General features: G+C 42.3%; 1 protein-coding gene across 5 annotated transcripts in view; it reads left to right on the forward strand.

Moving 5' to 3' along the window:
• The first annotated feature begins 276 nt into the window (after positions 1–276).
• Positions 277–15,963, forward strand: part of arhgef4 (Rho guanine nucleotide exchange factor (GEF) 4) — a 60,657-nt gene continuing 44,970 nt past the window's right edge. For all 5 annotated transcript variants that reach the window (XM_047349342.1, XM_047349343.1, XM_047349344.1 and 2 more), the window contains exon 1: positions 277–672. In XM_047349342.1, coding sequence (XP_047205298.1) covers positions 414–672 — 259 coding nt within the window. In that variant the 5' untranslated portion in view covers positions 277–413. The remainder of the gene's footprint in view (positions 673–15,963) is intronic.

A 15,963-nucleotide genomic window follows, 5' to 3' on the forward strand; every position in this document is an offset into this window, starting at 1 on the left:
CTGTCGACCAACACAAATCCCCTCAGCAGGACCCCCACTGATGTCAGCCTGAGAGAGAGAGAGAGAGAGCTTTGTGAGGAAATGAATGCATGCAGATCCATTTGCAGACAGAGAGCAGGAGCTGCAGCAGCTGAGAGAAAGGGTGCAGCAGAAAGTGAGGAATCACAGGGAGGAGAGGGGCGCTGCTACCACTCTCCTGCTCTGTGTATGGGAGGATACAACAGCAGGTTGACAGCTAAAGCTTACCACAGCGAATAGTGTAGCAAATATCAGACCGACCACCTCCCCTTCCTCTCCCTCCTCTGCTGCGATCCCTCTCCACTGGGAAAAGAAAACCACCTGGACCTCTTCATTTCCCATAAATCCTCCCTGCGAACTTCTGCCCCCCCTCCCTGTTGTGCATCCATACAGGGATGCGGACACAGCAGGGCTTGGAGGGGGCCGAGCCCCTGCCTGGGGACAGCTGTGGAAGCATCGGCAGTGGCAGCTCTTGTCTGTCGCCGGGGTCCGAGTCAGACGGAGGGAGCCCGGTGAGCGCAGGAATGGATAGCGTGGTTGACGGAGGTCTTGGTGTGGGTGGATGTATGGGTGGAGGCGGAGGCAGCTTGGGCGGCACTCTTAGGGGGGTCTTGTCTCACTATTGGAGCTTGGAGAGTCTGCACTCCACCACAGGTAAGGGTCTTGTGAACATGATGCAGTTACAAAGCCCCTGTGCTGCAGATCAGCAGTTTGCTGATTAATCTTTTCTCCTGATGGACGTCCTGCACTTAATTTGACCTCTGTGTTAAAATGACAATCTGCCGAGAGGTTGGTGTCACCGTTTAATTGAGCCTAATGTAGCCTGTATGCATCTAGCTCACTGCCAGGGAAGGTGAGGTGTTCATGTTTAGGCTGGGCCGACTCTGGTAAACAGTGCTGAACTCTGGCTGCAGATCTTTCCTCTGGGTGTAGTCGGCGAGGCTCCACAGTCAGTTCTTCTTACTACACTTTTGCAGTTTTGGTAATTTTCTTCTGCTAGTTTAGTGATAAGATTACAGCAAAGGCAAGGATTCACACACAGACTCTGGACAATGTCTGGTCTAACAGGCCTGTCAGAAACATATCATGAAGAGGATAGAGTCAAAGTGTCAAAACAGCGAGTTTATATTATTCAGACAAATACTCTTTCACATAGTATTTGTTTCTGTTCTCTGTTGTTGTAATAAACTTCAAGCTATGTTTGTGTTTGGCTCAACCCAGACTTTTTTATACACAAAAAGATTTTCAGATTTTCTCCTGTACAATGGCACTTTTTCTTTTCATTTTGCTATTTTGTTGTAAATCCTCTGTTAGTTGCAATAAATTTCTACCTCTGCTGACATCAAAAAAGGTGGTGTGTGATCACAGCTGGCAGACAGAGCTGATGAACCCAGTCCCACCAGTTAGCCCCACTTTGCGTTAGCAGTGAGGATTCCAGGCAACACCAGAAAAAAGGAAATCCTATTGCTCCTCAGCCATGCTGCACAGAGAGGTGGTCTGGGTAAGCTAGGGGCTCAGCGTTGGTTCAGGATTCAGCTCTACTATTCAGCTAAAAAACTAGCAAAAAATATATCACAGCATTACTTTACTGAAGCACCTTTTTCATTCAATTTTAGCACTAGTCAGTCTTGTAAATATCTGCAGTAATTAAACTTCAGATGAGACTTGGATGAAATGATGCACAGTTCTAAATACCAGTCAGTTTAGGCTGGAACCTTCAGACGTCTGCTCAATGCAGGAATTCATTTTCCAGCATCGCAATAAGTCCAAGCATTCATCAAAATAGTCAAAACAGAATGGCTTCACCTCAAAAAGTTTTGCAATGGCCTAATCAAAGTTCAGAATTAAATCTGACAAATCTATGGGGTCCCCTGAAGACAGCTGGGGACAGGAGATGTCTTCACAATCTGACAGATTATGAGAACTTTTGTAAGGCAGCATGATCAAGAATCAATAAGGCCAAATGTATGATTAATTCCTTAATGTAACTAGAATAGATTTGTACCATTTAAAGTTCTGAAGATATTTACTTCAGCATCCATAAGGCTTCAGTAATGTTGTCAAGCTCAGACACCAACATTTATGGATGGACATCTTGCAGTTGGATCCCTTACTCTGTATGCAAAGTCCAACAGACAAAAAATGCTGGAATCTGTCAATATGGGCTCATCGTTTAGTGTTTCCAGCTCTCAGAAAACCACCTCTGACCTCGCTGGCTAGTGTGACATCACTATTTGTGTGTTGTGTGCATGCTTTGTATTTTTGTGAAGTCCAACTGTAGGAATCCATGTTTCATTGCACAGCTGTGTTTTTGGTAGCTAGGGTAACCAGATGGGAAGGTTGATCCAACTTAACAGATTTAATTAAGAGTTTATGATTCCTTTCTAATGAATTATAGTAAAACCAGACTTTTAAAAGGTAGCATCAAACAGGTAATCAGTCAGGTGAGCAGAGGTCATAGCTGATTGGTTCAGAGGGGCTGGAGGACTAGTCCAATCAGCAGCAAAGAAGATGAACCCAAAGTGTAGTCAGTGTGACAGGTACTTAAAGTCTACTTTAAATTCAAAAAACACAGCTACAAACAAAAAGCCTGGTTACAAAGACTTGGGCTGTAACAGCAGTACAGTGGTCAGTGCAAACAAAGACGCTACTGTAGTGAGAATGGTGATCATTTATAGGTTAACATGTTTGTTACAGATTCGATCCAGGAACTGATGTCTGTTTTCATGGTGCTGTTCTTTGTATACTTCTGCTGTGTTTGGATTACTTATGTATGCTTTTTATCTGGAATATTTCTTCCTCACACATGTTATGTTGTTACATTGTAATACTTGTTGACAGGAGTCTGTAATGTTCAGCAGCCCTACCAGACAGCCATTTGTTCTGTTGTTTTTGTGTCTGCAGCTTTTTAAAATAATACCGCCCATTGGTCAGATATTTTCTATAGAAGAGAAATGAAAAACCACAATAGTAGGAAAACATGCAATAACATTTGTGAATCTTGTCATTATGATGAGGATTGTGCAGAAACACTTAACTAAATGGTGTTAATGTCTTTCTGCTTTGGGTTCACTGCAAACATAGACCCATGGTACTAAGTCATTTATCCAACCACTAGAAAGACTGAAATTCATTTTATTCATCTCAAATACATTGTTCAAAACATGGTTTGAATGTAAAAGTTGCATGTTGCAACAAAACTACTTAGCTGTAGTTTTTCATTGACATTTGCATGTAACAAGACATCTTAATGCTCTGCTAAACCCTTTTCTACTGCAACAGGCATCAAATATTTTATTGGCATATAGAGCCTGAATGGAATGTACCTCTATAGTTAGCTAATATACATTTCAATCCAAGCAGTTCTTTGGGACATCGCATATAGCACGACTGCACAGTATTAGGAAATGTGGGATGTGGTTTATGAAGGTCAGCATGTGACTTATGACTTAAAAATGAACAATGAAACAATCTCTTTCTGCTTTGGGTTCATAGAAAACATAGATTCCTTATCGTGATTAGTTCATCCAGCTACAAAAATACATTATTTTCATCTCATCTACAAGTTTTTGTTAAAACGTTGCTTCTTAATGACTTTACAACTTTGTTTCCTTCTAAAACCTTTTATACTGAATTACCAACACATCTCACCAGATATAAACAGTTATAGAAAGCTGGAATACCTGCTTCTAGGAGAACATTTATTGCAATTCAAGCTGTTTTTTCCTGTTTGATAAATTTGCGATATATTGTGCAGCCTTAGTACAAAGTCTTCACTTTACCATGTGTGTGTGTGTGTGTGTGTGTCAGTTGTGCTGTGGCTTTGAACATGTAAAGAATGTAGGTCTTTACATGTTCAAAGTTTGTTCAATTCAAATTCAATTCAAAAATACTTGATTAATCCCAAAGGGAAATTAAATGTTGTTATAGCTCATATTATGAAGGTTTCTTCAAAGAGCCGTTGTAGATGCTGATGGCTGTGGGCAGGAAGGATCTCCTGTAGTGCTCCGTCTTACAGCAGATCTGAAGAAGCCTCTGACTGAAGACACTCTGTTGTTGTAGGACAGTCTGATGAAGAGGATGCTCAGGGTTCTCCATAATGTTCTTCATTTTATGAAGAATCCGTCTTTCCACAATTATCTCCAGAGGTTCCAGAGGAGTCCCCAGAACAGAGCCAGCCTTTTTCATCAGCTTGTTGAGCTTTTTTAGGTCCCTGCAGATGATAGCAGGAGAGATCACACTCTCCACAACAGACTTAGAGAAGATATGCAGCATCTTACTGCAAACAGCAAAGGACCTAAGCTTCCTCAAGAAGTACAGTCTGCTCTGTCCCTTCTTATAGATGGCTTAACAGTTGCATCTCCACTCCAGTCTGTTGTCCAGGTGAACATCGAGGTATTTATACTCCTCCACCGCCTCCACTTCTTCTCCCATGATAGAAATAGTTTTTGACTTATTTCTGTTTCTCTTAAAATCTACAATCATCTCCTTTGTTTTAGTCACGTTCAAAATGAGATGATTGTTTCCACACCATGCCACAAAGTGGTCCACCACCTTCCTGTACTCAGGTTCTTGTCCATCTCTGATCCACCAAGAACTGCAGAATCATCCGAGTATTTCTGCAGATGACAGGAGTCTGTCTTGTACTGGAAGTCTGAGGTGTACAGAGTGAAGAGGAATGGTGAGAGTACAGTCCCCTGTGGTGCTCCTGTGCTGCTGACTACCTGGTTAGACTCACAACCCTTCAGTCTCACAAACTGTGGTCTGTTTGTCAGGTAGTCTTTGATCCAGGAGATTGTTGAGGCCTCTACCTGAGTCTTCTGGAGTTTCTGACAAAGCAAATCAGGTTGGATTGTATTAAATCCACTGGAGAAATCAAAGAACATGATCCTCACAGTGCTGCTGGCTTTGTCCAGATGACAGTGGGTTTGTTGAAGCAGGTGTATGATGGCATCTTCAACTCCAACTCCACAGCGATAAGCAAACTGAAGGAGGTCCTGATGGTTTACTGTTTGCTTACTCAGGTGGGCCAACAGGAGTCTCTCTAGGACCTTCATGATGTGGGATGTCAGGGCAACAGGTCTATAGTCATTGAGGACTGATGGGTGAGTTTTCTTTGGTACCGGAACAAGACAGGAGGTCTTCCACAACACCGGAATCTTCTTCTGGGCCAGGCTATGCTTGAAGACGTGCTGCAGAATCCCACAGAGCTGCTCTGCACAGGCCTTCAGGACTCTAGGGCCGACACAACCTGGACCTGCAGCCTTATTCCTATTCAGTCTTTCCAGTTGCATCTTCACTTGACTTCTTGAGACATCGGTGCGATCATCCTTCTGCTTGAAGCCTGTGATCTTCTTCATCCTTGTCCACACATCTCTGATATTGTTTTGCTTTAGCTTGCTCTCCAGTTTCTTCTTCTACACCTCCTTGCTGTCTCTTATCTTGACTTTCAGTTGCTTCTGTAAACTCTCTGTCTCCCTCTTTTTTTCTTGTTAAGCCGGTCTGTCAGTTCACTGGTGATCCAAGGTTTGTTATTGGGGAAGCATCTCACGGTTCTGGTGGGGATGATGTTATCCACACAGAAGTTTATATAGTCGGTTACACACTCAGTCATGGCATTGATGTCCTCTCCATGTGGCTGGCACAGTGCGTCCCAGTCTGTAGCCTCAAAGCAACCTTGCAGAGCTTCTTCAGCTTCCTGTGACCATTTTCTCACAGTCCTCTTTATTACAGGTTGCCTCTGAACAAGGGGCTTATATTTCGAGCAGAGAAAAACAAGATTGTGATCTGATTTGCCTAGAGGAGGTCTTGCTGTAGAGATGTATGAGTTCTTGACATTTGCATAAAACAAATCCAACGTTTTGTTTTCTCTGGTAGAGCAGCTGACAAACTGTTGAAACGTTGGAAGTGTAGCAGAGAGTGAAGCATGGTTAAAATCACCAAAAATTTCCACAGAAGCATTGGGGTTTTGTGTCAGTAGCTTAGCAACAACTGAGCTGATGGCATCACATGCAGTGTCGGCAACAGTGAAAGGTGGAACGTAAACTGTTCCCAAAATAACACTGGTGAACTCTCTGGGTAAATAATATGGACGAAAACTTACTGCCAACAGTTCAATATCTGGACTTCAGAGATGACACTTCACAGTAACATGTCCTGGATTACACCATCTGTTGTTCACAAGTATTGCCGGTCCACCTCCTTTACATTTGCCGCTCCTCTTTAAATCTCTGTCTGCTCGTATCGTAAAAAGCCCGGCAGAGAGACGCTGGAGTCGGGGTGTGATGGAAATTCTGGCAGTAAGCATTTCAAAGTGTATGACCTTTGGGTTACCTCACTCCTCTGAGAATCTGTGTTAGGGGAGGAAGCTGTAAAAGCCATTATCAGAAGTGTAATGGTTAAAACCCACAGTTAGGATGATGTGTTGGGAAGGACAGATGGGTTCCTAGATAACTTTGTCACCTCTGAACCCGAGAAGGGTCTGGGGTCATAAAACACAGACTCTTTGAAGTTGAGATAACACTGTCATGTTCTGGTATAAATACTGTGTGTAAATGTTGATCGGGGCTCTGTTTCAACTGACTTGCTCGGTGACAGAGTCATTCAAACGCTGAATGTGTTTGAATAAAACTTATAAAGACAAAGTCTGGATTTTCTCTTGTTATGAGTCAACTTCTACCCACTTTGATAAGAAAATTCCACAACAGGGGATATGATCCTGCAGCCATGTCTCAGTAAAACACATAATACTGCATGCCTGGTACTCTGGCTGGGTCCTTTGTAGGGCTTGGAGTTCATCCAACTTGTTTCCCAACGATCTCACATTGCCCATCATAATCGACGGAAGAGATGGTTAGAACTTCCTCCTTCTCTCTCTTCACTTAGCTCCTGCTCTGCATCCACGGCGTCTCCTTTTCAACTCATCAGGGATTTGGGGTTGTAGTTGAAGTATTATTTGAGCTTTTGAGATATTAATCAGCTGCTCCCAGTTGTAAGAAACAACCCCGTTGCCATGGCAATGCATCATAACAAATGTCCAAAAATAGAAAGTACTAAGAAAAATCCTCCAAGCTGCACAGCATCCAACACTGGAGTGGACAGTCATCCAAAAAAACTCAACTGTATCCACCACAAGAGGAAGAGTTCCCAAAAAACAATAAATCAGAATCAAAAGTAACAGCTACTCCAACCTGCTGCCACCTTGAGCGGCGTAATTCTAGAAGGTCAACCTTAGGGTCGATCTGAGCTTCAGTATTTGGATGTTGCCATGGTAACCAGGATTTCCAAGTCAGAATTCATATACTTCTGTTGTGGTGTGCTTGGAGTTTATATTTGCAATCTGTTGAATTCATTCATGGTGATATTAGCTAATACCATCGCCTCAAACCCTGACCACAATGGGAACCATGACTATAGACTGTTACCATCAGGATGAAGATACAGGGTTCTCCAGTGTAAGCTGAGAAATGCTTTTGTACATCAGTCAACCCTGAAACTAAACATGGAACATTAACCAGCATGGAATACCATCATCTGCTCATCTAACAAGGTGTGCTTTTAGATTCTGTCTGAGTTTATGTCTGTAGACAACTGTGTCATGATGCAACAACAAATTTCAGACTTGTTCTAACAATAAAGGAATATTGTATCGTGTATAGATAAGCATAGATCTTTGAGCGAATGGCGGACTTACGCCCTGGAGAGGTCGCCAGTCCATCACGTGTTTGAGTGAGAGGTGGGGAGCTGTGTCTCCATATATGCACTAGGGATTGAGGAGGTATAGTTTGTGTTGAATCCTGGGCCAGACAGGAAGCCAGGGAAGGGAGCGAAGAGTTAGTGTGATATGTTTTTGCACTCTCATCAGGATTCTAGCTGCAGCTTGTTAGGTTTATTGGAGTTTCCCCAGACGCTTCCTAAAGATTTTTATGAGAAACTCATTGTGATAGAATTAGCAAAATATTGTAATACCTTGTATTTCTAAGTGTATTAGATTGCCGACACCTTAAGCTGGAAGTGTAACCAGTGGTAGGCCCATTTAAAGTTCTCACAATGCACTAAGCTGACATTGAAGAGCACATTGGCATTTACATAAAACCATCACAGTGATATACAGGGGTTGGACAATGAAACTGAAACACCTGGTTTTAGACCACAACAATTTATTAGTATGGTGTAAGGCCTCCTTTTGCAGCCAATACAGCATCAATTCATCTTGGGAATGACATATACAAGTCCTGCACAGTGGTCAGAGGGATTTTAAGCCATTCTTCTTGCAGGATAGTGGCCAGGTCACTACGTGATACTGGTGGAGGAAAACGTTTCCTGACTCGCTCCTCCAAAACACCCCAAAGTGGCTCAATAATATTTAGATCTGGTGACTGTGCAGGCCATGGGAGATGTTCAACTTCACTTTCATGTTCATCAAACCAATCTTTCACCAGTCTTGCTGTGTGTATTGGTGCATTGTCATCCTGATACACGGCACCGCCTTCAGGATACAATGTTTGAACCATTGGATGCACATGGTCCTCAAGAATGGTTCGGTAGTCCTTGGCAGTGACGCGCCCATCTAGCACAAGTATTGGGCCAAGGGAATGCCATGATATGGCAGCCCAAACCATCACTGATCCACCCCCATGCTTCACTCTGTTCATGCAACAGTCTGGGTGGTATGCTTCTTTGGGGCTTCTCCACACCGTAACTCTCCTGGATGTGGGGAAAACAGAAAAGGTGGACTCATCAGAGAACAATACATGTTTCACATTGTCCACAGCCCAAGATTTGCGCTCCTTGCACTATTGAAACCGATGTTTGGCATTGGCATGAGTGACCAAAGGTTTGGCTATAGCAGCCCGGCCGTGTATATTGACCCTGTGGAGCTCCTGATGGACAGTTCTGGTGGAAACAGGAGAGTTGAGGTGCACATTTAATTCTGCCTTGATTTGGGCAGCCGTGGTTTCATGTTTTTTGGATACAATCCGGGTTAGCACCCGAACATCCCTTTCAGACAGCTTCCTCTTGCGTCCACAGTTAATCCTGTTGGATGTGGTTCGTCCTTCTTGGTGGTATGCTGACATTACCCTGGATACCGTGGCTCTTGATACATCACAAAGACTTGCTGTCTTGGTCACAGATGCGCCAGCAAGACGTGCACCAACTATTTGTCCTCTTTTGAACTCTGGTATGTCGCCCATAATGTTGTGTGCATTTCAATATTTTGAGTAAAACTGTGCTCTTACCCTGCTAATTGAACCTTCACACTCTGCTCTTACTGGTGCAATGTGCAATCAATGAAGACTGGCTACCAGGCTGGTCCAATTTAGCCATGAAACCTCCCACACTAAAATGACAGGTGTTTCACTTTCATCGTCCAACCCCTGTACTTGTACACATGAACATTAAGTGCAAATCTGGTTATTTGGCCATGGCAGTGAACAGCAGGGAATGCTGTTTATTTGACTGAGTCTTTGACAGTAATGCAAAGACTAGCTTTGATTTACAGAGTTATTTATTATTGAGATGCATACTTTTTATAAGAAATAGACATTTATTCCTATTGAGTGCCAGACCCACCTACCAACTGCTACTAACTGTTGTTAGCACTTTTGCTTTGAAGCACAAAGGTCTCAAGTTCAAACCATGATCCGGGGTCTTTCTGCAGGGAGTTTGCACGTGCTCCCCATGCCGTACTTGCGTGGGTTCATTCTGGGTACGCAAGCTTCTTCCCACAAATCAAAAACATTGCTGTTAAAATAAGATACATAATTCAGCATGTCTTGGAATGCACAAAGCACATAACTAAAACAGATAAGTTAAACCCACACATAGTCATTCATAGGTTAATTTGTCTCTCTTAATTGCCCTTAGCTGTATATGTGTGCATGGTTTTCTGTCCTGTGTGTCTCTATGTTGCCCTGTAATGGACTGGTGACCCATCCAGGAGGTAAACTATCTTACTCAGACATTCAGATATGTTTTCAGAAGAGTGAGACTTCTTTTTGTGTAATTTTTAATATGGATTTGCTTGAAGCGTTTGTCATAGAGGTTATTTGTACTTGATATTTTCCTGATCAGTACTTAAAGTGCCTGTGACATTGAATTTTCACAATAAATCCAATTACATTTATGGAAAGGAAACACTGATAAAATATTTTAAAAACCAAATTCATGCCACCAAAATGAACAGTTGTTGAGATTTATGGCCATAAATTCCACTAAAAAGGCATTTCCAGACTACTCCTTTGTGATTTTGTTGCGCTCTTTTATGACGTCACAGGGGAACTCCCGCATGTGAACACACAGACAGTAGCAAAGAATCTGATATTTCTTTAGATATATTTCAGTCACCATCACAGAGAGACACAGCAGTCAGGAGAAGGAAGTCACCTGTCATCAGATGGCAGAGCATCAGTGCTGCGGCATGTGCACGGTCATCTAATCTGACCAGAGTCTGTTTTTGCCGCATTCCGGAGCACTGCCGGAGTCAATATGCATGAATCATACTGCACCACCAGGAAACAGAACGAGCACAATATCTAGATTTTCAAAAATAATTTACTAAAGACAGACAAGATCTCCCTATATTAATAAATACACACATATATTTATAAATACACATGTATATATTAGCAGTTGTTAACAGATCAATAAGATCAGTTACTGCGTTAACTAAGGTATTATAAACTGAGGAATTAAAAATGAAACGCACCAATTAAAGCATCAAATATAGCTTCTCTGTGAACTCAACCATTGTAGAACAAAATACATGAAAATATCTGGATGCATAAAACGAAAAATAACGGAGTTTAACTGGTTTAACTTCCACATAATGAGATGTTTTGAACTTGCTGCCACATTTATCACTGACTTTTATTGTGCAATATGCGTATGGTTCTTGGTGCGGACCAGTATATATAATGTAATCCAGGCGACTTTGGACTTGCAAAATCTAATATCGAAATATGCTTATTTTGTGTCACAATTGTCTTTTGTCCTGTCTGTAATCCTAATATCATGTTAATTACTGCCCAATTCCTTCAAGATTAAGATGTTTTCTTTCAATTTCTGCATTTGTGGGAAAAGTGTGTCATAGGCACTTTACATGACACACACACACATACACATTCGTACTCGTCGTCTTCCACTTTATCTGGGACCAGGTCGAGGGGACAGCAGGCTCAGCAGAGACGCCAGACGTCGCCACTCCCCAGACACCTCCTCCAGCTCCTCCGGGTGGAGCCCAAGGCGTTCCCAGGCCAGCCAAGAGACATAGTCCCTCCAGCGTGTCCTTGGTTTTCCTCTGGGCCTCCTCCCGGTGGGACATGCCTGGAACACCTCCGGAGGAAGGCGTCCAAGAGGCATCCGGTATAGATGCCCAAGCCACCTCAACTAGCTCCTCCCGGATGGCCGAGCTCCTCACCCTATCTCTAAGGGAGTGCCCGGCCACCCTACAGAAGCTCATTTCAGCCGCTTGTGTCTTGAAAGAACTTCCCAGAGGTTCATTGAAAGACTGCTAAAGGTTAATATTTCAGTCATCACAGCAATGGGTAGCTACTTTAGGAATATGAAATATAAAACATATTTAAAGGTCTTTTACAATTTTTTGTTTGCTACATAATTCCATATGTGTTCATTCACACATTCACAGTTTTGATGCTTTCAGTGAGAAATTATGTACAATGTAAATAGTCATGAAACCATTTAATGAGAAAGTGTTTCTAAAACTTTTGACCCGTAATGTGTGTGTATATATACTCAAACTCGTACTCGTCGTCTTCTGCTTTATCCGGGACCGGGTCGCGGGGGCAGCACACTCAGCAGAGATGCCCAGACGTCCCTCTCCCCAGACACGTCCTCTAGCTCCTCCAGGGGGAGCCCAAGGCGTTCCCAGGCCAGCCGAGAGACATAGTCCCTCCAGCGTGTCCTGGGTCGTCCCATGGGCCTCCTCCCAGTGGGACGTGCCTGGAACACCTCCGGAGGAAGGCGTCCAGGAGGCATCCAGTATAGATGCCCGAGCCACTTCAACTTGCTCCTCTGGATGTGGAGGACCAGCGGTTCTACTCCGAGCCCCTCCCGGATGGCCGAGCTCCTCACCCTATCTCTAAGGGAGTGCCCGGCCACCCTACGGAGGAAGCTCATTTCAGCCACTTGTAGCCAGGATCGTTCTTTCGGTCATGACCCAAAGTTCACGGCCATAGGTGAGGGTAGGAACGTAGACCGACCGGTAAATCGAGAGCTTCGCTTTTCGGCTCAGCTCTCTCTTCACCACAACAGACCGGCACAGTGCCCCCATTACTGCGGCAGCCGCACCGATCCCTATGTCGATCTCCCGCTCCATTCTTCCCTCACTCGTGAACAAGACCCCAAGATACTTAAACTCCTCCATTTGAGGCAGGAACTCCCCTCCAACCTGAAGAGGACAAGTCACCCTGGGTGTGTATATATATATATATATACATATATATATATATATATATATGTATATGTATATTATATAAGGAATAAGTATGGAATAAGACAAAGGGAGCACCAGCATCTCCTGATTTGGTTGAAGAAAAATATTAGAAGAGGTGACAGGAAAGCTGTGGGTTAGATGGGGGTTGCATATCTGTTTGGCTGGGGCAGGAGAGGAGGATGATGAGCTTATTCCTGAAATGAATCAGTTCAAGAATATGTTAAGTTTATTTGTTCTTTGCAGACTTCCATCTATCCAATCTTCTGCTTGAGGCCTATTATGTTCAACCCCGATTTCTGGTATTTTTCTGCTGGAGCTTGCTTGCCATCTTCCTTCTGACTTTAAGTTGCTTCTGCATAGTCTTCGATAATTGCCTGTCTCTCTCTCTTCTCTGAAAATTCTGTTTTTCCTGGTTAGCAGTCATTTTATGTCGCTGGTGATCCAGGGTGTGTTACTGAGGAAGCATCTTACTGTTTTGGTGAAGATTGTGTTATCCATACAGAAGTTTATATAGTCCGTCACACACAGTCATGACATTGATGTAGTCACTATGTGGCTGGCACAGTGCATACCAGTTCATAGTTTCAAAAACAACTCTGCAGGGCTTCTTGAGCTTCCTTTGACCATCTTCTCACAGTTGTTTTTATTGCAGGTTGCCTCTGAACAAGGGGTTTTTATTCTGAGCAGAGGAAAACAAGATTGTAATCTGATTTACCTAGAGGAGATCTTGCTTTATAGTTGAATAAATTCTTGACATAGAACAAATCCAATGTTTTTTTTTCTCTGGTGGAGCAGCTGAAAAACTGTTAAAACATGGAAGTGTAGCAGAGACTGAGGCATGATAAAAAAGACCAGATATTTCCACAAATGCATTGGGGAGTTGTGCCTGTAACTTAGCAACAACTGACCTGATGACATCAGATGCAATGTCGGCAACAGCTGATGTTGAAACGTAAACCGTAGCCAAAATAACTCTGATGAACTCTGTGTGATTAATATGGATAAAAATGTATTGCTAAAAGTTTAATATCTAGGCTCCAGAGTCGACACTTCACAGTAACATGTCCTGGATGACACCATCTGTTGTTCACAAGTACTGCTAATCCATCTCATTTGCTTTTGCCACTCCTCTCTAAATCTATGTCTGCTTGTATGGTCAGGAAGACTGGCAGAGATGCTGTAATCAGGGATATGATCCTGCAGCCATGTCTCAGTAAAACACATAATACTGCTTTGCAGATATTCTCTGGCTGGTCCTAGTTATATTGTAATTTGTTCCTGAATATCATCTGTGATGTTGCATATTGTTGTAACAGAGTGCAATAAGAGAAACTGCGGGATCTCTGGCTACAGGATTAAATCCCTGTTGCATCAGTGCTTGCTTTAGATTTTTAACCTGTTAAAATAATTCACTTATTATGAATCCCACTTAATTATTTTGCTAACTGTGTTTTGAAAGCACGTGTTACACAGTATCACCATCGTTTAAGACTTCACTTGAACAATGCTGTACCTTTGCTTTTATTTAAGCATAGTTGTCTTTTATAACTTGTTTGTGTTTCACAAGTAAAGCCAACTCACATACACGGTTACCTTTTTTATGGAAAACATATGCTTATTATAAATCGCATTCATCAGTCAGTCATTTTCTACCGCTTATTCCATAGTGGGTCACGGGGGAGCTGGTGCCTATCTCCAGCAGTCTATGGGCGAGAGGCAGGGTACACCCTGGACAGGTCGCCAGTCCATCGCAGGGCAACACAACACACAAACAACCATGCACACACTCATTCATACACCTAAGGGCAATTTAGATTGACCAATTAACCTAACAGGCATGTCTTTGGACTGTGGGAGGAAGCCAGAGTACCTGGTGAGAACCCACGCATGCACGGGGAGAACATGCAAACTCCATGCAGAAAGACCCCTGGCTGGGAATCAAACCCAGGACCTTCTCACTGCAAGGCAACTGTGCTACCAACTGCGCCACCGTGCAGACCTTTGCTTTTATTTAAGCATAGTTGTCTTTTATAACTTGTTTGTGTTTCACAAGTAAAGCCAACTCACATACACGGTTACCTTTTTTATGGAAAACATATGCTTATTATAAATCGCATTCATATGATGTGCAATTTTTTTTAAACATGTGCAAGTGTTGACATATTTCTGTTCTATTTTATACTGGAGAGACACAACCATAGTTTTAACAAATTAAACTATCTTTGCCATTGTATGAAACATTACAGATGAATTACAGATTTTCCATTGTAATCAGTATCAAGGCATTTAAAACTATAAACAATTTATTTATATATATATATGTAGACAACATTTTAAATCCTGACTGGACCCATTTTTTTGGTCTTAATCGAGGACAGGTTTAGGGGAAAGAGGACATCTGGACTTCCAAACAGTGTGTTACATGATTACCTTAATTCAGTAAAAGACATGTTAATCCTCGAGTTTCTGAGACAACTTTGAGGAGAGATTGTGACAATCAAAAAGATACATTAATGACAAAGAGGAGAGAGAAGGGGGATGTATTTAAGGGTTTGTTCTTAAGTGGAACAAAGGACCCTACCCCTAATCACCAGTAAAGATAGTCCCTGACCAAATCGTAGTTCTTTCTAACTTTTGCAGCTGTTGGGATGCTTATTTATTCATTATTCATTGATCAGCTACCAGACGTCTCTTGCTTAGCAGTGCTGCATGTTGTCTGCTTTATGATGCAGAACCAAACATCACCCATTTTATTTTATTCTGCTTTCATTTACCTTTTGACATTGTGAGCAATAACACTGTATGAACACAAACATTTAGGCAAGGCTAACTAGTAATAGGTCAGAGTGCTGGACTACCCAATTACACACACACAAACACACACACACACACACACACACACACACACACTGTCAACTCTCCTCATATCTGAGGGAAGAATGTCTAAAAGCATCTATCACAAAAAACTACAGACACAGGGGCCTTGTAGAAAATAGGTCGCCTTTCTACAGCTACTAAGCTTGAGGCGTCTGTTTTCCTACTGAAGTTGTAGTTGAAGTTCAGACCACAAATAAAAGACTACAGGAACTTCCATTAGAGTATATTTAATAAAACCATAAATCTGCACACATTGGTTCAATGTATTAGCATGACATGATTCTGATGATTTTTCAAATCTGAATGCTCACATTTTTATCTACTAAAACTACTAAAGCGTATAGGCATGTCAGAGCCTCTACTGTGGAAAGAGTTTTTAAATTCTTCTACTTAAATGTTAAAGTTAGTTAATATTTTGGAAAACTGATGTTCAGAGTCATATAAAACAGCTCTGCTGATCAGAATTGATGCAAAGGTTAAACAATAACAGCAATGCACAGTTATGCTTAATGTCATTACTCAGTATTATTGTTTGGTATTGTGATTGTAAGGATGACATCAACATGATTAATTTAGATTTTCCTCCTTTCTGTCTGTCTTTTCCATCATCACGG

This window comes from Girardinichthys multiradiatus, chromosome 21 (assembly GCF_021462225.1).
Source record: "Girardinichthys multiradiatus isolate DD_20200921_A chromosome 21, DD_fGirMul_XY1, whole genome shotgun sequence".
NCBI lineage: Eukaryota > Metazoa > Chordata > Actinopteri > Cyprinodontiformes > Goodeidae > Girardinichthys > Girardinichthys multiradiatus.